The following is a 25,517-nucleotide window of genomic DNA, read 5'->3' as shown; positions in this document are numbered from 1 at the left end:
TATTATTATTATTAATATTATTAGTATTATTATTATTATTATTAATAATATTATTAATAATAATAATAATAATAATAATAATAATAATAATAATAATAATAATAATAATAATAATAATAATAATAATAATAATGATCCGGTGAGAAGTTGGGGGCAAGATCAGGCTGGCAGGGAAGGGCAGTTAGGGGCGATGAGGCAGGCAGAGGCACTTAGGGGTAAGATCAGGCCAGCAGGGGAGGGCCGTTGGGGGCGAAATCAGGTCGGCAGGGGAGGGCATTTGGGGGCAACCAGACCAGCAGGGGAGGGCAGCTGGGAGCAACCAGTACAGCAGGGGAGGGCACTTGGGGGCAAGATCAGGTCGGCAGGGGAGGGCAGTTAGGGGTGATCATGCAGGCAGAGGCAGTTAGGGGCAATCAGGCAGGCATGCAGAGAGGTTAGTGGTGATCAGGCAAGCAGGCAGAGGGGTTAGGGGCAATCAGACAGGCAGGAAGAGACAGTTAGGGGCGATCAGGCAGGCAGGCAGGTGAGCAGTTAGGAGCCAGCGATCCCAGATTGTGAGAGGGATTTCTGACTGTGGGATCGGGCCTAAACAGGTGGTCGGACATCCCCCAAGGGGTCCTCGATTGGAGAGGGTGCAGGCTGGGCTGAGGGAATCCCCTCCCCACCTCCGTGCATGAATTTCGTGCACCGGGCCACTAGTCTATAATAATAAAAGGGTAATATGCTAATTATCCCAGACATCATTCCAGATGTCCTTCCTGATGAAACCGGGGCCTGGGAGAAGCCAGCCCAGGTCCCGGGTGCCTGCTGGCGGCCAGAGGAGGGAAGCCTGGGTCCTGGGTGCCAGAGGGAAGCCGGTGCTGGCAGCCGGGGGCAGGAAGGCCTACTCTTGCACGAATTTTCGTGCATAGGGCCTCTAGTAAAATATAAGGTATGTTAGGTAGTGACAAGTGCTGGGGAGAAAAATAAAGCAAGAAAGGATGACAGAGGTGAGGCCAGGGAGGAAGTCACATTTTTAAATATAGTGGTCAGGGAAGACATCACTGCAAAGGTAAAACCCAAGTAAAGACTTTAGAATGAGCACAAGCTATGTGGATGCTGGGAGAATAGTGCAAAGGGCTCCAAGACAAAAGCACGCCTAGAGTGTTCAAGGACAGCCAAGGATCCTCTGTGGCTGGAACAGGAGGAATAAGAGAAGAAGTGGAGACAGGAGGAGACTTGTGAGACCTCTGCTGTCAGGCTGACCTGGAGAGCCATTGGAAGTTTTGAGTAAGGGAGCGACATGATCTGATCTTACATTCTAGTGTTTTCACTCTGCCCTGATAGAAACTGGATAGCAGAAAAAGATAGAAGCAGGGAGTTCTGCTGGCAGGCAATTATAGAAACTCAGTAGAGACCTGACTTTGGACTTAGGTGGTAAATGGGACAGATCAGCTGGTGAGTATGTGTCTGCTCAGTACCTGATCACAGTCCAGGGATTAAAGAGCCATTATCATGACTCCTTCTAGACTGCTATTAATCTCTTCCATTTCTGCCATTCTTGAATTTTTAACTAAACTTCACTTTTTTACACCTGAAAATAACTTTTCTTTCTCCTTCTACTTGGTATAGTTATTGGTATCATCTAAAAATGAGGGCTAGTAAATTATATGTAGCAAATTATTTTCCAGTAAATAAGTATAAAACACTCTACCTTATTGACATGTGAATATATTTTACAAAAACCAAAATAATATAATTACTGCCTCATAACTTGCCAAAATACCATTAAGAAAATTTTATGAAATTAGTCAAACTGGTAATACTGTGATTTTCAGAAATCTAATTTCATTCTTGTTGACTACAAAATTGTAATCTTCAAACAGACTTTATTTTTATAGTAATAATCTTTTTATTTAATTTAAATAGGAATTGCCTGAAAATCCATGGGGGAAATTATCTGTGCATCTCTATTTTGATGGAATGTCACTTTCTTATTTTATGGCACACCATAAATATTGTACTTTTGAACATTCTGAGGAGATATTAAAAGAAGTAAGTGAACTATTTTTCTATAAAAATCTAAATTATAGAAAAACAAATTCTGGTTAAAATGTTGTATATTGTCTTACACCTTAAGTCTTTAATATGGTTCTACATGTCTGATATGTTGAGAGAATAGAGAATTTGTAAAATTTTTATTGAGAAAGCAATATACTATATCATGCTTTATATTGTCCTACAAAGGACTAATTGCATTAAGATTCATTTAATGTTTCTGTACCTTCAGACCTAGTGAGAAGCCCCATATGTTATGTTAGCCAATGTTGTTTAAATATAGAGATGTAAGTAATAAAATCTTAATAGAATTCACTGCTAGAAGAGGACTCTCTCCCAGATAAAATATTTTTCCTTTTATTTGGCTTTATAACATTTCCCCCATTTTCCTGAATACAGGAAACTCAAAGCCAGATTTTAAGGTTAGCTTCAATAAGTAGCCCAGTCCAAAAAAGTATCCAAAAATATGAAGATAGTGTAAGGAGCCTCTGGGACAACTTCAAACGTACCAACATCCGAATTATGGGGGTGCCAGAAGAAGAGAGAGAGCAAGATATTGAAAACCTATTTGAAGAAATAATGACAGAAAACTTCCCCTACCTGGTGAAAGAAATAGACTTACAAGTCCAGGAAGCGCAGAGAACCCCAAACAAAAGGAATCCAAAGAGGACCACAACAAGACTCATCATAATTAAAATGCCAAGAGCAAAAGACAAAGAGAGAATCTTAAAAGCAGCAAGAGAAAAAAAGTCAGTGACCTACAAGGGAGTACCCATATGATTGTCAGCTGATTTCTCAACAGAAACTATGCAGGCCAGAAGGGAGTGGCAAGAAATATTCAAAGTGATGAATACCAAGAACCTACAACCAAGATTACTTTACCCAGCAAAGCTATCATTCAGAATTGAAGGTCAGATAAAGAGCTTCACAGATAAGAAAAAGCTAAAGGAGTTCATCACCACCAAACCAGTATTATATGAAATGCTGAAAGGTATCCTTTAAGAAGAGGAAGAAGAAGAAAAAGGTAAAAATACAAATTATGAACAACAAATACACATCTATCAACAAAAGAATCTAAAAATCAAGTGAATAAATAATCTGACGAACAGAATAAACTGGTGAATATAATAGAATCGGGCATAGAAAGGGAGTGGACTGACTATTCTCGGGGCGGGGAAAGGAGTGTCGGGGGTGCGGGAAGAGACTGGACAAAAATCATACACCTATGGATGAGGACAGTGCGGTGGGGGGGGGGGGGAGGGCAGAGGGTGGGGTGGGAACCGGGTGGAGGGGAGCTATGGGGGGAAAAAAGAGGAACAACTGTAATAATATGAACAATAAAGATTTAATTTTTTTAAAAAAAAGCCCAGTCCAACTGCTTACTGCTTCTGTTTTTTAATATTTTAAAAGATATAACTAACCTGTACTAGATAAGTACTTTCTAGAAATAGGGTATTCATCATAAATAATATTTTATATGGCAAGATATTTTTTTTCTAGACTTATAGTTCACTTAAGGTTAGTTTTCTGAATATTTATTTTAGTGATAGAAGAAAACCAAATATTATGTGTTCAGTTTAATATAGAAAACTACTTCTTCTCTCAAATGGAAACTGTGATATTACTTAACTTTGTACATGTAATTCTTACCTCTGGCTTTTTCTTTTAAGGAAATGGGTGTGTGCATGCAGGTTGTGCACCCCATGTATTTGTGTAAAAGGTGTTTTACCTATTAAACAGGTTTTAGAAAGATTATCTAGTCTCTTTTAGTATTACTCTTCAGTGCTATCATTTAAAAGGAAAGGTAATAGCTCCCACTCTCTTACAATAAACTAAATACAGTTGACATATTTTATATGTTAGCATAATTTTGAGGGTTTTTACTGTTGCAGTATTCAGATTACTCCAAACATTACATTTTCCCATAGTTAACCTGAAATAATGAAATGAATGCCAACAAGGGCAAGCATCCAGTTTTTATGGAGATGAAATATGAAAGCGCCTAAAAATGATGTTACATAGTTAAAGATGGTTTTTATTCATTAATAATATTGTATTTCAGAAACCAACAGATTACAGTAAAAAGTATGAGGATGAAAGATGGGAAATAAGGTTTGAGGTAAGTTTCAATCCAGATATTCTGGAAACTTTGGACACTTTATCAATATAAAGGGTTTGATACAAAATCAGGAAGTAAGCATTTTCTTTTATATCAGTTTCATCGAGGCATAATTTACATACCATAAATTTCAACTTTTTAAAGTGTACAATTCAATGGGTTTTTAGTATGTTCAGAGAGCTGCATTCACAGAGTGCAATCATCATGACTATTAATTCCACACTTCATCACCTGAAAAAGAAACCTCACCAACAGCAGTCACTTCTCATTCTCCCCTTCCCCAGTCAGTCTCCTGGAGACCATGAATGTCCTGTCTCTGGATTTGCCTATACTGGACATTTCTCATAAATGGAATCACACAATACAAAGCCCTCTGTGATTGGCTTCTTTCTTTCAGCATAATGTTTTCAAGCTTCACTCATGTTGGAGTATGTGTCCTTTTTATGTCTGAATAATATTTCATTGTATGGATAAACCACATTTTGTTTACCCATTAATCTGTTGATGGACAGTAGGGTTATTTCTACCTTTGTGCAATTGTGAGTAAAACTACGGTGAACATTTGTGTACAAGTTTTTTGGTGGACATCTGTTTTCACTTCTCCTGGGTATGAACGTAGGAGTGGAATTATTAAGACATCTGGTGACTTTGTTTACCATTTTAAGGAACTCTATGAGACTGTTTTCTTAAGAGACTGTACCATTTTCTTTTTGTACTGGGAACGTATAAAGGTTCATTTTTCCATATCCTTACCAACACTTGCTACCTGACTTTTTTCCTAGCTATCTTGGGATAGGTGTGAAGTGTGGTATCTCATTGTGGTTTTCATTTGCATTTACCTGATGATCAACGATGGTGAGCATTTTTTCATGTGCTCTTTGGCCAAATTTGTATATTTTTTATGAAGAAATTTCTATTAAGATCCTCTGCTTAGGATTTTATGCCAAAACCAAAGGCAGCAAAAACAAAATTAAACAAGTGGGACTATGTCAAACTAAAAAGCATCTGCACAGCAAAAGAAATAATCAAAAATGAAAAAGCAGTCTACTGAATGGGAGAAAATGTTCACAGATCATATATTTGCCAAGGCGCTAATATTCAAAATATATAAAGAAGTTAGACAACTCAGTAGCAAAAAAAAAAAAAATTAAATGGGCAGCCCTGACCAGTGTTGCTCAGTGATAAGGGCATCAGCCCAGGCACCAGAGGGTCGTTGGTTTGATTCCTGGTCAAGGGCACGTACCTGCATTGTAGGTTCGATCCCAGACCTGGTCAGGGCGTGTGTGGGAGGCAACCAATCAATGTGTTTTTCTCACATGGGTGCTTCTCTCTTCTTTCCCTCTCTCTTCCTCCCACTCTTTTAAAAAGCAATGAAAAAAATATCTTCCGGTGAGGATTAATAACAAACAAAAAAAATGGGCAGAGGATCTGAATAGACATTTTTCAAAAAAAGACATACAAATGGCCAACAGGTATATGAAAAGATCCTCAACATCACTAACAATAAGGGAAATGCAAATCAAAACCCTAATGAGATATCATCTCACACTTTTTAGAATGGCTGTTACCGAAAAGAGACAAGTGTTGGTAAGGATGCGGAAAAAAAGGAAACCCTTTTGTACTGTTGATAGGACTGCAAATTGGTGCAGCCACTATGGACAACAGTATGGAGGTTCCTCAAAAAATTAAAAATACAACTACTTGATGATCCAGCAATCCCCTCTGGGTATATATCTAAAGGAAACAAAATCACTATCTTGAAAAGGTAACTGCACCCCTACATTCACTGCAATATTATTTACAATAGCCAAGACATGGAAACAACCTGATTATCCATTGATAGACGATTGGATAAAGAAAATGTGATATATCTATGTCTATAAGTACATAGATATACACACACTATGGAATATTATTCAGATATAAAAAAGGAAACCCTGCCATTTGTGACAACATGGATGGACCTTGAAGTCATTATACTATGAAATAAGTCAGAGAAAGACAAATGCCATTTGATCTCACTTATATGAGGAATCTAAAGAAGCTGAGCTCATAGATACAGTGAAAAGATTAGTAGTTGCCAGAGGTGGGGGGGCTAAAGGTGGGGAAAATCGGTGAAGATGGTCAGAAGGTACAAACTTCAGTTATAAGATACGTAAGTCCTGGGGATGTAATGCACAGCATAGTGACTATAGTTAACAATGCTATATTGTATATTTGATAGTTGCTAAGGGAATAAATCTTAAATTTTCTCATCAGAAGAAAGACAGGTTTTCTAACTATGTGAGGCAATTAACTAGACTTATTGTGGTGGTCATTTTATAGTGTGTACCTATATGAAATCATTATGTTGTTCACGTTGAACTAATACAAGTTTATATATCAATTATATCTTGTGCCAGGCCAGCACGGCCAAGGATAAACCTGAGGGAGGGCGGTGAAGGATTTAGAAAAGACAGACAAAAGAGAATATAGCTGGGGCTGGGCTGATCTTCCATGCCTGGATGAGGACAGAGAAAGATCCCTCCTGTAAGCTGAGGCTTTATTTTATAGTCAGAGACAAAAAAAGGTTGTGGTCAACATAGTTACAATGTTCTTGTGAGTTTCACTTGTTTTGGCAGCACTTGCTGCACCTCCCACAGCCCATCAGCTACCCAGGAAAGATCTAGGGATGGTCATAAGGTCAAGCTTAATTATGCTAAGAGAGCTGTGCCCTCCAAGCTGGGACTTGTTTGTGGCTCTGCCACAGGTCAATACGAGGTTTAACCCTATAGCCCAGTGGTTCTCAACCTTCCTAATGCTGTGACCCTTTAATACAGTTCCTCATGTTGTAGTGACCCCCAACCATAAAATTATTTTCGTTGCTACTTCATAACTGTAATTTTGCTACTGTTAGGAATCGTAATGTAAATATCTGATATGCAGGCTATATTTTCATTGTTACAGATTGAACATAATTAAAGCATAGTGATTAATTACAAAAACAATATGTAATTATATATGTGTTTTCCGATGGTCTTAGGCAACCCCTGTGGAAGGGTCATTCAACCCTTAAAGGGGTCTCGACCCACAGGTTGAGAACCGCTGCTATAGCCGCTCCCTACAATATCTCAGTAAAACTGGGGGAAAATAGAAAGTAAAAATAAAGCCGTGCCGGTTTGGCTCAGTGGATAGAGCATCGGCCTGCGGACTAAAGGGTCCCAGGTTCCATTCTGGTCAAGGACATGTACCTTGGTTGCGGGCACATCCCCAGTGGGAAGTGTGCAGGAGGCGGCTGATCGATGTTTCTCTCTCATCGATGTTTCTAACTCTCTATCTCTCTCCCTTCCTCTCTGTAAAAAATCAATAAAATATATTTTAAAAAAAAGTAAAAATAAAGAAAAATGGGAAAAAGATGTTCTCTGCCCCTTTTTAGCCAGTTTTTAGCTAGTGACCTCTGGTTTACCCTATAATATCCTGTTTTTATTATTGTAAGAGTTCTTTATATATTCTGTATACAAGTCCCTGATCAGATTTGCAAATATTTTCTACCATTCTGTGGGAGAAATTTTCACTTTCTGGGTGGTATTCTTGGAAGCACCTGAGTTTTTAATTGTAATGAGTCCAATTTATATGGTTTTTATTTTGTCACTTGAGCTTTTTGGTGAGGGAAGTAAGAGTTATAAGTAAAAGTTTTCTCATTTATAAGGTTAACTTCATTCCTATTATAAAAATATCATAACGCTTGTTGTAAAGTGATTTGGAAACCCGTCAGTTAAATTTAACAGGGGGGGTAGTCACTTTTTGGCTAAACCTCTACTGATTCAGATATGTTTTATTTCGGCCACTAGGTTTGGGAAATTATTAAATACTAATAAATTAATCTACAAATTTGGAATGTGATGATTTTTTAGTTCTTATGCTAATTACTATAGAAAAAACTTTCTAAAAGAAAAACCTCCCCACATTTTTATATATATTTGTACCTTTCTGTAATCCCTATTCTTGTATAGAGCTTAAAAAAGAGCACTTAATTTTATATGATATAACAAATCATTTTGGATTTCCTATTATACTTTAGTTTTTATTATAAAAATAAGAGGCTTGGCCGGAACCCGGTTTGCCTCAGTGAATAGAGCGTCGCCCTGTGGACTGAAAAGTTCCCGGGTTCGATTCCGTTCAAGGGGCATGTACTTGGTTTGCGGGGCACATCCCAATAGGGGAATGTGCAGGAGCAAGCTGGTCGATGTTTCTCTCTCATCGACGTTTCTAACTCTCTATCTCTCTCCCTCCCTCTCTGTAAAAATCCATTAAAATATATTTAAAAAAAAAAATAAAATAAAATAAATTTAGAGGCCTGGTACAGAAAATTCATGCATGGCGGGGGGGGGGGGGGGGCAGTCCCTCAGCCTGCCTGCACCCTCTCCAATCCGAGACTCCTCAGGGGATGTCCGACTGCCGGTTTAGGCCCAATCCCTGTTGGACATCCCTCTCACAACCGGCAGTCAGACACCCCTCTCCTAACCGGCAGTCAGACATCCCTCTCACAATCCGGGACCACTGGCTCCTAACCTCTCGCCTGCCTGCCTGAGCACCCCTAACCGCCTCTGCCTGCCTGCCTAATTGTCCCCTAACTGCTCCCCTGACAGCCTGATCACCCCCTAACTGCTCCCCTGCTGGCCTGCTCACCCCCTAACTGCTCCCCTGCCAGCCTGATTGCCCCTAACTACTCTCCCCTGCCGGCCTGATTGCCCCTAACCACCTCTGCCTCGGCCCCCACCACCATGGCTTTGTCCGGAAGATGTCTGGTCTAATTAGCATATTACTCTCTTATTAGTATAGATACATACTTATTCTAAAAATAAATGCTATGTTAATGTGAAAAGGAAAGAAGTCCAACACCCCAGTCCTGCTAGACAGTGGTATTACTGTTAACTATTTGTTAACCATCTTTCCAGAACATTTTGTATGTGCAAATATGTATACATAAATAAACATTCATGTAGTGTTTTTTCATACAAAATTTTTTAAATTGAGGGGGCAAGAGAATTCTAAAGATCTTTTGTTTATTCATCACATTTTGGTCCTGCTATCTGATGAAACCATTTTGTGGTTTGCATGTATCAGAGAGCTTGCTTTCTGCCAATTGTGTAAGTTACATTGTCCTGAATTTTGATAGTGTAATGGATTTCTGAGTAGTCGTTCTGAATTTGAATTTATTTGTGGTGTTTAGGAATTGCTTTTGTCTGAAACAGAGACCCCTATTTTACCACCATATTTGCCTTCATCTCTGCCTCCCCCAGAAGAACTCTATGCTGTTCAAGTTAAGCACGTGGTCTCACCTAATGAGGTATGTAATTTAATTTACATGATTAGTTGTTGGTTAAAAACATAACATGCAATCTTGGTCTTAAACTCTAGGATTCTTCATGTTTCCATCTTACTGACTTTAAATAATTGAAACTTGGTGATCTCTAGTTTGCCCATTCTGTAATGTCCTGTTCAGACATTTGTTTATATTTAATAAGGCAAGTATTTCTTAAGCACTGGCTTGTTTTCCCAGTGTTGCCATAGTTATATTTATATCAAGTATTTAGATTTTTAAACTGGACCTATTTCCACCTATGAAATCTTAGACATCTCACTCCCCTGTCCTCTTCATTACATGAAGTCTAGACCCTTTTCACACTGCTTTGTATTTTTCCATACCAGTGATCACCTTCTAATGCCCTCTCCACTTTCTTACTTTTTCATACTAGAATGTCACTCCACAAAGACAGGGATTTTTGTCTGTTTTGATCACCGGTGTGTCCCCCAAACCTAGAATACTGCATGATAAATAGTAGGCACTCAATAAATATGAAAACGTCCTTGGCCAACAAAAAAGCAAGCAATGACAGTGTAGTAATGCAGAGTCCCTTCAGCCAGTTTACACAGTAAACCTTTCCTTCAATGGCAAGGAAAGGATTTGCTCTATAGTTTATTCAGGGAGCATAGGGGTGTACCATTACTATTGGTTTTAATAAATTTTTTGGTATTATTTATTGCTGCATAACAGATTACCCCAAATTTAGGAGCTTAAAACAACACACAGGAGAGTCAGGAATCAGGAGCATCTTAATTCAGTACTAGCTCAGGATCTCTCAAGGTCACAAGATGTTGGGGTTAGGGAGGGCGTTGCAGGATTCACTCAAAAAGACTCACATGATGCTGCCTGGGGGACTCAGTACCTTGCCCTGTGGGCCTCTCCCTTGGCCTACGTGGCTGAAAGCCTCCTTGAGAAAGCAGTCAAGGACAGCACCATCAAGACAGAGGTCTCATGTCTTCTATAATCTGATCTTGGAAGTCACATACCCTCTGTCATGTCCTTTTGGTCACAAAGTTCAGCTCTGGTATGATGTGGGAGAGGAACTTTGCAAGGGATCACTGGGGCCACTTTTGGAGATTATCTACTGCAGTGATTTCATCTGTAGAAATGAATACTAAAAGAAGTTTTATCCTTCCCTTCTCCCCACTTAGGTGTACATTTGCCTTGATTCTGTAGAAAATTGTAATCTCTGTAACCAGCATAGTGACACAGATGACAGTGGAGTCAGCTGGGAATCTGAGTCTGAGAGCCTCAATGAAGCTCTGCGGAGGTTCAATACTAATGTGGAGACCTTCCCACCACTGACAGACTTCAGAACAGGTAGCCCACACTTTCTGAGTACAATGGGATTCTTAGTTTTGTTTGAATGGGCTGGTAAGGTTGGTGATTTCTAATGTTACCACACTCCCTGGATGTGCTGATCTCTGAATCAAGATGCTGTAGATGACCCTCCCCATTTTCTAAGTGACCTAAGAGGTTAATACTCCCTCGGGCACTTTCATTTTCCAGAACTTGAGCTCATTGGAATTGCACGAAGATGTTTTGTCTAAGCTTAAGGTTTTGCCACTAGCTCAAATTGTGAGAGTTGTTATTCAGACCCAAATGGCAGTCATTTTCATTGCAAGCCACCTAAACTGGTGATTTTAGAGTGGGGGCCTGGGAGCTCAGATTGTGTCCTGTCCTCTCAGAATAGGTCAAATCCTGCTCTCTTTTAAAAAAACAAACAAAACAAAACATTTTTATTAATTTCAGAGAGAGGAAGGGAAAGGGAGAGAGACAGAAACATCAATGATGAGAATCACTGATCGGCTGCCTCCTGCACATCCTCCACTGGGGATCAAGCCCGCAATCCAGGCATGTGCCCTGATGGGGAATCGAACTGTGACCTCCTGGTTCATAGGTCGACGTTCAACCACTGAGCCATGCCAGCTGGCTCTGCTCTTTTTTTCTTTTTAACTTATTCTTACCCATATTCATTAAGTATATGTGATTCTCCTGTGAAGAATAGTACACGACTTACTTGTGTCAACAGTTCCTGAGTGCTGTGTGGCATCTCTGCATTTCTGTCCATATGTGATAGAGAGTTGTACTTATTCTGGGTGTTTTGTACATACAGAGGATATGCTAAAGCAAAGGAAAACATCTGCCTGATGTACCTGTGTTTACTCAATGAGATTTTCATCAGTTGTGACCCATATTTGGTTGATAAACAGCCCTTGGGATTCCCTCTGCCTGCAATGGTCTTCCCCAGAATGCCTAACTCACCCTCTATTGCAAGTCTTTCCTGACTTCCTGTATGAGTGGCACTGCCCACCACCCTCCCTGCCCCATTATACTCCATGCCTTCTACTCTCCTTTGTTAAATAGGGACTCCTAGTACCGCAGTGACCAGCAATTAGGGCACCTTGCACAAATATCTGTGGAATGAAAGAGTAAATTCATTATGATTTTTTTTTCTTGTTGTAAACTCAGATTTAAAGTCTGGAAGAAACAGTTCTTCCTCATTGTGTTTTTGTCTCAAGGGAAGTCACACAATCTGTGTGATGTGATGATTCATGGAGCTGTACACATGTTTGTACATTCTTCTGTAGGCCCTTTATTCTTTATTATGCACATATACCAGTTGATTTATAAGCAGGTGCCTATTAAAAATGTACATTTAGCCCTGGCTGGTTTGGCTCAGTGGATAGAGCGTCGGCCTGCAGACTGAAGGGTCCCGGGTTCGATTCCGGTCAAGGGCATGTACCTTGGTTGCAGGCACATCCCCAGTGGGAGGTGTGCAGGAGGCAGCTGATCGATGTTTCTCTCCCATCGATGTTTCTAACTCTCTATCCCTCTCCCTTCCTCTCTGTAAAAAATCAATAATATATATATATATATTTTTAAAAGTACATTTAAGTAAGGAATTTATGTTGAAGGAGTTGCTTTATAGATTTAAAATAGGACAACTAAGTAGGGTTTTTTCAGTGATTTTTGAGAAGTAACTTTAACAATGTTTATGAAGCTGGAAATGGTAATGGTTGGAAGGGACTGTTGACCAAGATTCAGTCAGTTGTTTACTATACAGACAGCTCTATAGATGAGATTCTTACTGTTCTATTGGTAACCTCTATATATTCAAATTATTTACAATTCTGATAAAAAAAAATTTTTTTAAAACCTCAACATTAGAGGCATTTAAATACCACCTGGCCCCAACTATTTCCCTTTTTGGAAATTTTGTGGAAGATCTATTTATATAAAAACCCTGGGTGTAACATCACAACCGAGGCTCGACCAACCAGAAGGAAGTCAGTCCTGCAAGGGTCGTCTTGGAAACGGCTGCACCCTCCCCGAGCTGTTTCCCCCGAGGGCGGCGAGGTTTCAGGCAGGAACCCACCCTTGGAGCGTAGACGCACTGAGTCCTGGGTCCTCTTAGCCACAGCTGCACCCTCCCCAAGCTGTTTCCAGTAAGGGCGAGGTTTGAGGCAAGAACCGGCTTTCGAAACGTGGACGCACTGAGTCCTGGGTCGAGTTGCCAAGGGCTGCGCCCTCTCCGAGCTGTTTCCCGGGAGAGAGAGGTTTGAGGTAGGAACCGGCCTTCGGAGCATGGAGGCATATCTTTATAAGGTTTTAATACATTATTTTAGAGGTCGTGGTAGTACTGTTTTACCCACAGCATCTACAGGAATTGCTGCAAATTTACTTCTTGGTGGAAGCACCTTTCATTCCCAATATAAATTACCCATTCCACTAAATGAAACTTCAATTTCTAGACTCGATATAAACAGTGAAGTTGCTAAAACTATTAAAAAGGCCCAACTTCTCATTATTGATGAATGCACCATGGCATCCAGTCATGCTATAAATGCCATAGACAGATTACTAAGAGAAATTTGAATGTTGTATTTGGTGGGAAAGTTCTCCTTCTTGGAGGGGATTTTCGACAATGTCTCAGTATTGTACCGCATGCTATGCGATCGGCCATAGTACAAACGAGTTTAAAGTACTGCAATGTTTGGGGATGTTTCAGAAAGTTGTCTCTTACAACAAGTATGAGATCAGAGGATTCTGCTTATAGTGGATGGTTAGTAAAACTTGGAGATGGCAAACTTGATAGCAGTTTTCATTTAGGAATGGATATTATTGAAATCCCCTGTGAAATGATTTGTAATGGATCTATTATTGAAGCTACCTTTAGAAATACAATATATATAGATAATATTAAAAATATAGCCAAACGTGCAATTCTTTGACCAAAAAATGAGCACGTTCAAAAAGTAAATGAAGAAATTTTGGATATACTCGATGGAGATTTTCACACATATTTGAGTGATGATTCCATTGATTCCACAGATGATGCTGAAAAGGAAAATTTTCCCATCAGATTTCTTAATAGTATTACTCCTTTGGGAATGCCGTGTCATAAATTAAAATTGAAAGTGGGTGCAATCATCATGCTATTGAGAAATCTTAGTAGTAAATGGGGTCTTTGTAATGGTACCAGATTTATTATCAAAAGATTACAACCTAACATTATTGAAGCTGAAGTATTAACAGGGTCTGCAGAGGGAGAGGTTCTGATTCCAAGAATTGATTGGCCCCATCTGACACTGGCCTCCCATTTAAATTGATTCAATGACAGTTTCCCATGATGCCAGCATTTGTGATGACTATTAATAAATCACAAGGACAAACTGTCTAGAGTAGGCATATTCCTACCTGAACCCGTTTTTGCACATGGTCAGTTATATGTTGCTTTCTCTCGAGTTCAAAGCATGTGACATTAAAGTTAAAGTTCTAAATACTTCAGCACAAGGGAAATTAGTCAAGCACTCTGAAAGTGTTTTCAATCTTAATGTGGTATACAGGGAGATATTAGAATAAGTTTAATCACTTTATCAGTCATTGTTTGCATCACTTTTTATATCATGTTTTTGTTGTTTTTATATCATGCCTCTGTTGTTGTTATATCCTTTTGTTACTGTTTATTAATAAATTTATATATTATTTTCATATACATTTTACTAATTTCCTTTCATCTCTCACACTTCTATTATAGAGAAAGGGCAAACAGCAATATTAAAATATTTCCGCTAATTAATTCCCTTTTAATGTGCACGAATTTTGTGCACTGGGCTACTAGTAATATGATAAAGAAAGGGAAGGCTGGAAGTAGAGCAAGATAGGTACCCAGTGTATTCTGTCTGCTCTGAAGCACATACTATTATAGTCATTGTTCCTCAACTTTACTCAGGCCTGGCATGCATTAGCACATTTTTTACTGAGCAAAGGTTTATACCAGGTACATGGTGGGAATGTGTGAGAACTAGTGGGGAAGCAGAGAAGGAACATGTGAACAAATCCACTATGAGAAGAACAGCTAATATTAAAGCTGTGGCCTGATGCCATTAGGTCAGAGAAACCATGCTAGAAGTTGGCTTTATGAAGTCATGTTGGAGTGATTTTTGAAAGAACAGATGTTTATCATAAAAAGAAGCGCATAATTCTGAAGCTATGAGAGAAAGGTTTAGAAACATGGAGTTTAGGAGATTAAAAATGTCGACAGAGTAAGTGGATGCAGCACAGACACGCTCCCAGGAACTAACTGGAATTATAACTAAACTACAGAAAAACTTCCTGAAAAAAATCAACGGAAGACTCACTGGAGAGAACCCTGATACCTGCGTACTGAAAGTGGAGACCGCATAGAGACTGGTAGGAGGGGCGGAGGCATGAAAGGGCTGGCCAGGCACCCACAGACAGCAACTGAAGTTCCAAAGAAATATCTCAGTGGTGGGGGGTTGCCACTGAGAACTCTGGGATCTAATACCCAAGCTGGGCCCCTCAACAGAGAGCACCAGAACCCACATAACATCTGGCTGTGAAAAGCAGTGGAGTTGCTGTCCGCCAGGGAGCAACAGCTAGAAATTCAGGCATTGTCTTAAAGGGCCAATGCACAAAATTCCCTGTAGAGACACTGACCTTTGTGCTCTGGGGAGGGCAGAGTGGACTGGAGCTGTATGAGCAGAAGCCAGGATGGGGACTCAGGGGTTAGAGCTCAGAAGGCAGACACCCCCAGTTTTCTGTGCTGGGCATCTTTCCCACATGTACATTTGCCTCACCTGGGAGGGGGCGAAGACAGTTGACCCACCTTATTGGAAAACACCTTGCCCTGAGGCCACTTAGACTAAAAATAACAATTAGCCTCCAGGCAGAAGGAACTGCCCCACCCTGTTGAAACAAAACTATCACCACACCTGAAGATAATTGCCTGGGGCAATTCAAGTCAGAATCCTATCAGTCTGTAGACAGAAGTGATCTCCTGAGGCTGTGAGTCTTTGCCTGATACAGTTAGTCAGAAACAGCATTTGATGCTGTTCTGCACTAGAGATGGAGAGGCGTAGAGGAACTACCTAATACATAGTCACAGACCCAAACAGATAGCCAAAATAAGGAGACAAAGAAACAAACTCCAAATGAAAGAGCAAGAGAATTCTCCAGAAGAAGAGATAAGTGAAGCAGAGATTAGAAATTTATCTGAAACAGAGTTCAAAGTAATGATGGTAAAGATGTTCAACAGCATGAGAAAATATATAGTAACTACGAAAAAAGAACAGTTGGAAAAAAGAATGACGTCGCACAAATAAAGAACACATTGGAAGGAACACACAGCAGATTAACAGAAGCTGAAAATCAGTGAATTAGAAGACAGGGTTGAAAAAAATCAATCAGAGAACCAAAAATAAAACACACACACACACACACACACACACACACACCAATTTTTAAAAAGGAGGACAGCTTAAGGCAGCTGTGGGACATCATGAAACATAACAATTTTTGAATAGCAGGTGTGCCAGAAGAGGCAGAAAGGGAGGAAGGGATAGAGAACGTGTTTGAAGAAATAATAGCAGAAAATTTCCCTAACCTGATAAAGGAAAAAGGTACACAGTTCAGGAAGCACAGAGAATCCCAAGCAAGAAGAACCCAAAGAGGTCCATGCCCAGACATAATATAATTAAATGCCAAAATTTCAGGACAAAGAGAGAATCTTAAAGGCAGCAAGAGAAAAGCAAACTGTTACCTACAAAGAACCTTCCATAAGGCTGACACCTGATTTCTCATCCGAAACTCTACAGGCTCAAAGGGAATGGCATGAAGTATTCAAGGTAATGGAAAGCAAGGATCTGAAACCAAGATTACTATATCCAGCAAGGCTATCATTCCAAATAGATGGTCAAATAAAGAGCTCACCAGACAAAAAAAAAAGGCTAAAGGAGTACACCACCAAGCCAGAATTACAAGAAATGCTAAAGGGACTGCTGTAATGAGAAGAAGAAATAGAAAAACCTAGGCATTAAGAATTAAAATGGCAATAAATATGTATCAATAATAACCCTAAATGTAAATGGATTAAATGCTCCAAAAGGCATAGGGTAGCTGAATGGATAAAAAAAAAATCATCAAACTATATGGTGTCTACAAGAGACCCACCTGAGAACAAAAGACACACACAGGATGAGTGTGAAGGGATGGAAAAAATCTTTCCATGAAAAAGAAAAAAAACTTGGAGTAGCAATACTCATATCCGACAAAATAGACTTAAAAATGAAGGCCATCACAAGAGACAACAAAGGTCACTACATAATACTAAAGGGATGGAGCCAACAAGAGGATATAATCCTGGTAAACATATATGCACCCAATATAGGAGCACCTAACTATATAAAAAACACTTCTAGAGGACTTTAAGGGAGAGATTGACAACAATACAGTCATGATGGGGGACTTTAACACCTCGCTGACTTCACTGGATAGATCTTCCAGACAAAAAATTAATGAGGAAACAGTGATTCTAAGGGACATACTGGATCACATGGATTTGACATTTATAGAACATTTCGCCCCAAAGCAGCAGAATATACATTCTTCTCAAGTACACATGGATTATTCACAAAGATACACCACATGTTAGGACACAAAAGAAGTCTCCAAGTTCAAGAAGATTGAAATTATACCAAGAATCTTCTCAGATCACAGTGGAATGAAATTAGAAATCAACTACAGTAAAAATGCCCCCAAACACTCAAACACATGGAAACTAAATAGCATGTTATTAAACAATGAATGGGTTACCAACAAGGTTAAGAAAGAAATCAAAACTTCCTGGAAACAAATGAAAATGAACACACAACAACCCAAAACCTGTGGGACACAGCAAAAGCAGTCCTGAGCGAGAAGTTCATAGCACTACAGGCATACCTCAAAAAATAAGCTATTTTTGGAGGGGGAAAAAAAGACATATGTAATACTCTTTGTAATACTTTAAGCAATAAAACAAATTTTTTTAATAAAAGCTATTTAACCCTATAGTTTAAAGAACTAGAAAGAGAACAACAAGAAAAGCCCAGAGTAAGTAGAAAGAAGGATATAATAAAGATTAGAGCAGAAATAAATAGCATAGAGACTGAAAAATCAATGAAACCAAGAGCTGGTTCTTTGAAAGGATTAACAAAATTGATGAACCGTTAGCCAGACTCATCAAGAAACAGAGATGACCCAAATAAAATCAGAAACGAAAGTGGAGAAGTAGCCACTGACATCACAGAAATCCAAAGAATTGCAAGAAAATACTATGAACAACTATATGCCAACAAGCTGGACAATGTGGATGAAATGGACAATTTCCTAGAAAAATATAATCTTCCTAAACTGAATCAGGAGGAATCAGAAAACCGGAATAGGCTAATAACAATTGATGAAATAGAAGCAGTAACTAAAACAACTCCTAGCAAACAAAAGCCCAGGTCTGGACAGCTTCACAGGGGAGTTTTAGCAAACATTCAAAGAAGAACACCTATACTCCTCATATTATTTCAAAAAATCCAAGAGGAAGGAACACTTCCAAGCTCTTTTTATGAGGCCAGCATTATCCTAATTCCAAAACCAGATAAACACTACAAAGAAAGAGAACTACAGGCCAGTATCCCTGATGAACATAGATGCTAAAAATCCTCAACAAAATATTAGCAAATCAGATCCAGCAATATATTAAAAAGATCATACACATGACCAAGTGGGATTTATTCCAGGGATGCAAGGCTGGTACAATATTAGTAAATCAGTAAATGTGATCCGTCACATCAAACTGAAAGATAAAAATCACATGATCATATCAATAGATGCAGAAAAAGCATTCAACAAAATCCAACACCCATTGTTTATAAAAACTCTCAGTGAAGTGGGAATAGAGGGATAATACCTCAACATGATAAAGGCCATATATGACAAACCTACAGCAAACATCACACTCAATGGGCAAAAATTAAAAGCATTTCCCCTACAATCAGGAACAAGACAGGGACGTCCGTGTTCACCACTCTTATTAAACACAGTATTGGAAGTCCTAGCCACAGCGATCAGACAAGAAGAAGAAATAAAAGGCATCCAAATTGGAAAGGAGGAAGTAAAACTCTCATTATTCGCAGATGACATAATATTGTACATAGAACACTCTAAAGACTTCACCAAAAAATTAGATTTAATAAATGAATTTGGCAATGTAGCAGGATACAAAACACCCAAAACTCGATGGCTTTTTTTATACACCAATAATGAATTCTCAGAAAAAGAAACTAAACAAACAATCCCATTTACCATTGCACACACACAAAAAAATAAGATACTTAGGAATAAACTTAACCTAGAAGGCAAAAGACCTGTACTTGGAAAACTACAGGATGTTGAAACAAGATATAGAAGAAGATATAAAAAAGTGGAAGATTATACTGTTTTCATGGATTATTAGAATCAACATCATTAAAATGTCCACATTACCCAATGCAATCTACAGATTCAATGTAATCCCTATTAAAATACCAACAGCATATTTCACAGAGCTAGAACAAATACTCCAAAAATTTATATGGAATCAAAAAAGTCCTCAAATAGCTGCAGCAATTTTGAGAAAGAAAAACAAAGTTGGAGGAATCACAATACCAGATTTCAAGTTATACTACAAAGCCACCATAATCAAAACAGGCTGGTACTGGCACAAGAACAGGCATATAGATCAATGGAACAAAACAGAGAACTCCGAAACCGACCCATGCCATTACACTCAATATTGACAAAGGAGGCAAGAGCATACAATGGAGTCAAGAGAGTCTCTACAATAAATGGGACAATTGGACAGATACATGCAAAAAAAAAAAATGAAACTAGACCACCAATTTACACCATATACAAGAATAAACTCAAAATGGATAAAGGACTTCAATATGTTTACAGATACATCTCCTAAGACAAAGGAAACCAAGGAGAAAATAAATGGACTACATCAAAATAAAAAGGTTCTGCACAGCAAAAGAAACCATCAACAAAACAGAAAGGAAGCCCATTGTATGGGAGAACATATTTGGCAATGATACATCTGATAACGGGTTAATATCCAAAATATATAAGGAACTCATACAACTTAACAGAAGGAAGACAATCCAATTAAAAATGGGCAAAGGACCTAAATAGACACTTCTCCAAAGAGGACAGATGGCCAAGAGACATATGAAAAAATGCTTAAAGTCACTGATCATCAGAGAGATGCAAATTAAAACAATAATGAGGTACCACCTCACACCTGTCAGAATGGCTACTGTCAACAAATCAACAAATGACAAGTGCTGGTGAGGATGTGGAGAAAAGGGAACCCTAGTACACTGCTGGTGGGAATGCAGACTGGTGCAATCATTATGGAAAACAGTATGGAGTTTCCTCAAAAAATTAAATATGGAACTGCCACTTCTAGGACTAAATTCTAAGAAACTAGAAATACCAATCAAAGAATGTATGCACCCCTATGTTCGTAGCACAATTTACAATAGCTAAGATCTGGAAACAGCCCAAGTGCCCATCAGTAGATGAGTGGATTAAAAAGCTGTGGTGCATTTATATCATGGAATACTATGCAGCTGTAAAAAAGAAGAATCTCTTACTCTTTGAGACAGCATGGAGGGACCTGGAGAGTATGATGCTAAGTGAAATAGAGAAAGACAAGTATCACATGATCTCACTCATATGTGGAATCTAAGTAACAAAGTTAACTGATGAACAGAGTGGATCCAGAGACATGGAAGCATGGAACAGTGTGTGTAATCTCAGAGGGAAGGTGGAGGAGGGTGGGTGGGTGGAAGGTAATCAACCAAAGACCTTGTAGGCATATATGCATAACACATGGACACAGACAATAGGGTGCTGAAGGCCTGGGGTGGGGGCAGGCTGGAGGGGGTCAATGGGGGGAAGGGGGGACATATGTAATACTTGTAACAATAAAGAATTATTTTAAAAAAAAAAAGGCCTATCCCTGGCCAGGTGGTTCCTTTGGTTGTAGCATTGTCCCATACACCAAAAGGTTTCAGGTTCCATTCCCAGTCAGGGCACATACCTAGGTTGTGGGTTTTATAGAGAAGTTGGTGGAGGCACAAATTTGAAAGCAGGAATAGCAGAAACTGTCTTATTATTCTTTGCAGAAAATGATGGTCCAAATGAAACAGGATTTGGGGAATATAGAGGTGGGGATTGTGGAAAGGTGACATAAGCCCTGGGCAACAGCAGGACTAGGAACCGTAAGCATGGGAGAATGCCTTTCTTCAAAGTTTATAAAGTCTAAACAGAAAAGAGCACAAGCCAACATGCAGCTAATTGTTGAGTGTTTAATTCTGAATAATGGATATACGGTGATTGCATTTTCTTAGTACTTTACTGTGTTTTGAAAAAAAACATTGACAAAATAAAGGGCAATGTGATTTTTCCCTTTTTCTATCTTTCCAGAAATGCCTTGCCTTGCGGAATATGATGATGGCTTATGGTATAGAGCAAAGATTGTTTCCATTAAAGAATTTAATCCTCTAGCCATCCTGGTTCAATTTGTGGATTACGGATCAACTGAAAAGCTGACGATAAACAGGTTTTAAAAAGTCAACTTATTTGAATTAAGATTCTTAGTTTCCTTTTTTTTCTTTGTTTTATTATTTCTTGTTTTGTTTTAAATAATTATTGGGAAGATTTTGCCTCTTAAAGAAAATACCTTAAAGCTGTTCAGATACTGGGAATTTTTTTAATGTAAGTTTTTTTTTGTGGTAAAATAAACTTACCATTTTAGCCATTTTAAAGTATACAATTAATTGTCATTAAGTACATTCACAGTGTTGTGCCACCATTACCACCATCCACTTCTCAGGACTTTTTCATAAATCCCAAACAAAATCTGTAGCCATTAAACAGTAACATTCCATTCCCATTCCCACAGCTCCTGGTATCGTATATTCTACCTCATACAAGTCTAATCATACGATATTTGTTTTTTAGTATCTTAGTTTACTTAGAGTAATGTTTTCAGAGTTCACCCAATTATTGCATGTATCAGAATTTCATTATTTTTGTGGATAACATACCATTGTATGTATATACCACATTTTGTTCATTTAATCTGTTGGATACTTGGTTGTTTTAATCTGTTGGCTGTTGTGAATAATGCTGCACTGAACATTACAAGTAGCTGTTGGAGTTCCTGTTTTCAGTTATATAAATTGCTGGGTCATACAGTAATTCTGTTTGACTTTTTGATAAAATGATACAGCTGCCAAACTTCCATAGCAGCTGTATCATTTTACATTCCCACCAGAAATGTATAAGGGTTCCAATTTCTTCACATCCTAGCCATTCCCTATTTTCTGGGGGGTTTGTTGTTGTTTGTAATATCTTTTTAAATTGTGGTAAAATACAGGTGTCACAAAATTTACCATCTTAACCAATTTTAAATGTATACTTAAGTAGTGTTAATCATACTTAACATTGTTGTGCAACCAATCTCCAGAAATGTTTTCATTTTGCAAAACTGAAACTCTGTACCCATTAAATAGAAATTCCCATCCCCCTTTACCCAGCCTCTGGCAACCACCATTCTCCTGTCTGTATGAATTTGACTATTATAGATATCTAATATAAGTATTGATTTTTATGACTAGCATATTTCACTGAGCATAATGTTCTCAGGGTTCATCTAAGTTGAAACATGTGTTAGAATTTTGTTCCTTTTCAAGGCTAAATTGTATGTATAATATTACATTGTATGTATCCATTCATCCATCAATGGCACTTAGGTTGATTCTGCCTTTTGGTTATTGTGAATAATGCTGCTATAGGTGAACAGATAACTTTTAGGACTCTGCTTTCAGTTCTTTGGGGTATGTACCCAGAAGTGCAATTGCTGGGTCATATGCTCATTCTATTTTTAGTATTTGGAGAAACCACCAAACTGTTTTCCGTAACAGCTGTATCATTTAAAATTCCCACGGAGTGTCCCAAGGGTTCCAGTTTCTCTTCACATCCTCCCCAACACTTTTTTGTGTGATAGTTAGTGGTCATCCTAATGGGTGTGAGATGGTATCGCATTAGTGGCTTTGATTTGCACTTCCCTAATGATTAGTGATGCTGAGAATCTTTTCATGTGTGTTGGCCATTTATATATCTTCATTGAAGAAATGTCTATTTTTTAATGTTTACTCTCATTCTTTCTGTAGGTTGCCTTTTCACTGTTGTGTCCTTTGCAGGTTTTTGGGGGGTTTTTTTCCGTTTTTTTTTTTTGTTAATCCTCACCCGAGGATATTTTTTCCATTGATCTTTAGAGTGGAAGGGAGGGACAAAGGAAGGGGAAGAAAGAGAGAAACATCGATGTAAGACACAGGAATTGTTTGCCTCCTGCATATGCCCTGACCAGTCTAGGATGAAACCTGCAACCCAGATATGTCCCCTTCACCAGGAATCGAACCTGCGACCCTCTGGTGCACAGGTTGACACTCTAACCACTTAGCAACACTGGCCAGGGCTTCTTTGCAGTTTTTCATTTGATGTAGTCCTTTTTCCCCCCTCATTGCCTGTGCTTTTAGTGTCATATCCAAGAAATCATTGCAAAATCCAACTTCCTGTTTTACAGTTTTAGCTATTAGAGAATTTTAATTGTAACATTCTAAACATTTTAAGAATTTCTTTTGTGACAGACTACGTCAGATTCCTCTTCACCTTATGCAGTACCCAGCCCGAGCCATAAAGGTTCTATTGGCAGGATTTAAACCTCCCTTAAAAGATTCAGGAAAGACAAGAATACCATATTGTCCCAAATGGAGCATGGAAGCTTTGTGGGCTATGATAGACTGTCTTCAAGGAAAACAACTTTATGCTTCTTCCATGGTAAATATCTGTCTTAATTTGCCAAAATCCTTTTCAAGCTATTTCTAGGGTCCCTATTAACTTTCTAAAGTGCTTTCTATCTGTTCAACTCTGGTTGCAAAAATGCTTTAATTAAGGTATATAAAGCTGTAAATATTATAGGATTAATTTTAAGACTTAAAAAATGTCTTAGTGATGTTATGACTAAGATAAAAGTGATCAAGTCTGTATAATCAAGGAACTGATGAGTCAATAAGGGAAACATGCAAACCACTAATTAATGAGGTAGAATGAAATAAGTCCTATAAGATAAGCTAACTTTGGGGCAGGGGCAGTGTAAGAAGCAGGAATAATGGGGATATGCTGTTGAGCTCCTCCTTCGTAGGCACTCCAGTACCTACATTGAAAAAGTAGGTCAGGGAAGTGACATTCGCACTGCATCCTAGCAGATGAGTAGGAAAGACCAGAGGGGGAGTCTGATCAATCATGGAAAGGCTTGAATTTTACTAATATCATAACTATACTAATTTTGGATTATGTGATGCAGTAGAATCTATATCAAAATAAAAAACTTAAGGTGGTGGTTGGTGTAAATGTGCTTTCTTCTTTAGAGGTTAGCATGTCATAAAGGGCAGCCCACAGGCAGAATCTAGCCTGCACGCATGTTTTATATAGTGCTGTTTTAAAACTGGAAAATTTTACCCCCCTCCCCCAAAAAAGTCTATACTTCTGACTTCTAAGTATTATAAAGTATAGAAACCCTAGCTCTCCCTTCCGAATGGCAGTCAGAGGTGCGGCAACAACCCTTTTAGATGGAAATATTCTCTTCAATTCATCCAAACCCTCACATTGTTGTTTCACCCAAACTTCTGATTTGGGGACCCAAGATTTTGGGATTCCTGATGTTTTGGTCGTGACAAGAATGAGGTTTTAATGAAACAGTGCTGTGAACTAGAAAGTGTTTTTTGAAAAAAAAACTGTATGTATCCAGCTCCTATCTGTGCAGAATGGTGTAAATAGCTTGTGCAGTTTCTCTCAAGAAGCCCCTGAAAGAAACAGGGCAAGTAAGTATTCTTAGAGATACATATTTATTCACCTCTGTCAAAGTTTGGTCAGTTTCTACATAGAGGTATAATGTTTAATGTGTAGAATGTAAATAAATTTTAACAAGAGTTGTAGGGTTTTTTAAGCCTGTTGGCTCAATCTAGGAAAAGTTTGTGGAGGAGTTTCATTTTAAATAAAGTAGAAGGATGGGAAAAAAATATGATTAGTAGGAAACCATTATATGCCTTTTAAAAGTACAGAGTATAAATCATAAATAAGCTTGAGAATGTCTTTTCCTCCCTGCCAGACGTAGGAGGGGAAAGGCAGCAAAGACATTATTGTGTTTTCTTGACAACTGCTTCTTAAATTTAGGCTCGGGCACCAGAACAAATAGTGACACTGTATGAAGATGAACAGTATCCAGTTCATATGTCATTAGTAGAAATGGGGCTCGCAGAGCGAGATGAATGATGTAAGTGTGACTTGTTTACCTGTATAGTTGGCATAAAGTAGGTGACTTGTATAGACAAAATTAAGGCTAAGTTGCCCATAAAGGCACCTTTAGACTTTTCTTGATTTCTCAAATGAATGGCAACAGAGCTCAGTAAGAATCTCTCCTAGATTTTTTCTTCATAGGAAAGGGGCACTATAAATAACTTAAGCACATAACTGTATGGAATGCATATAGTACTGTTGAAAAATCAATGTCCTAGTAACCAAGTTATCAAAGTATTTGGGTAACCAGCTAATAACTCTTTGTCTTTA

The 25,517-nt window shown here is 38.5% G+C and overlaps 1 protein-coding gene across 2 annotated transcripts in view; it reads left to right on the top strand.

Annotated features, from left to right (window-relative positions):
• The window catches only part of RNF17 (ring finger protein 17), a 160,412-nt gene extending 135,189 nt beyond the window's left edge, over window positions 1-25,223 (top strand). For both annotated transcript variants that reach the window (XM_023751166.1, XM_023751165.1), the window contains exons 29-35: window positions 1,909-2,034; window positions 4,100-4,156; window positions 9,369-9,485; window positions 10,655-10,823; window positions 21,312-21,447; window positions 23,540-23,729; window positions 25,125-25,223. In XM_023751166.1, coding sequence (XP_023606934.1) covers window positions 1,909-2,034; window positions 4,100-4,156; window positions 9,369-9,485; window positions 10,655-10,823; window positions 21,312-21,447; window positions 23,540-23,729; window positions 25,125-25,223 — 894 coding nt within the window. The remainder of the gene's footprint in view (window positions 1-1,908; window positions 2,035-4,099; window positions 4,157-9,368; window positions 9,486-10,654; window positions 10,824-21,311; window positions 21,448-23,539; window positions 23,730-25,124) is intronic.
• Window positions 25,224-25,517: the final 294 nt, after the last annotated feature.

Source organism: Myotis lucifugus, unplaced genomic scaffold (assembly GCF_000147115.1).
Source record: "Myotis lucifugus unplaced genomic scaffold, Myoluc2.0 scaffold_19, whole genome shotgun sequence".
NCBI classification, from domain to species: Eukaryota; Metazoa; Chordata; class Mammalia; order Chiroptera; family Vespertilionidae; genus Myotis; species Myotis lucifugus.
Note: the sequence above shows the minus strand (reverse complement) of the source record. Positions and strands in the feature narration are given on the sequence as shown.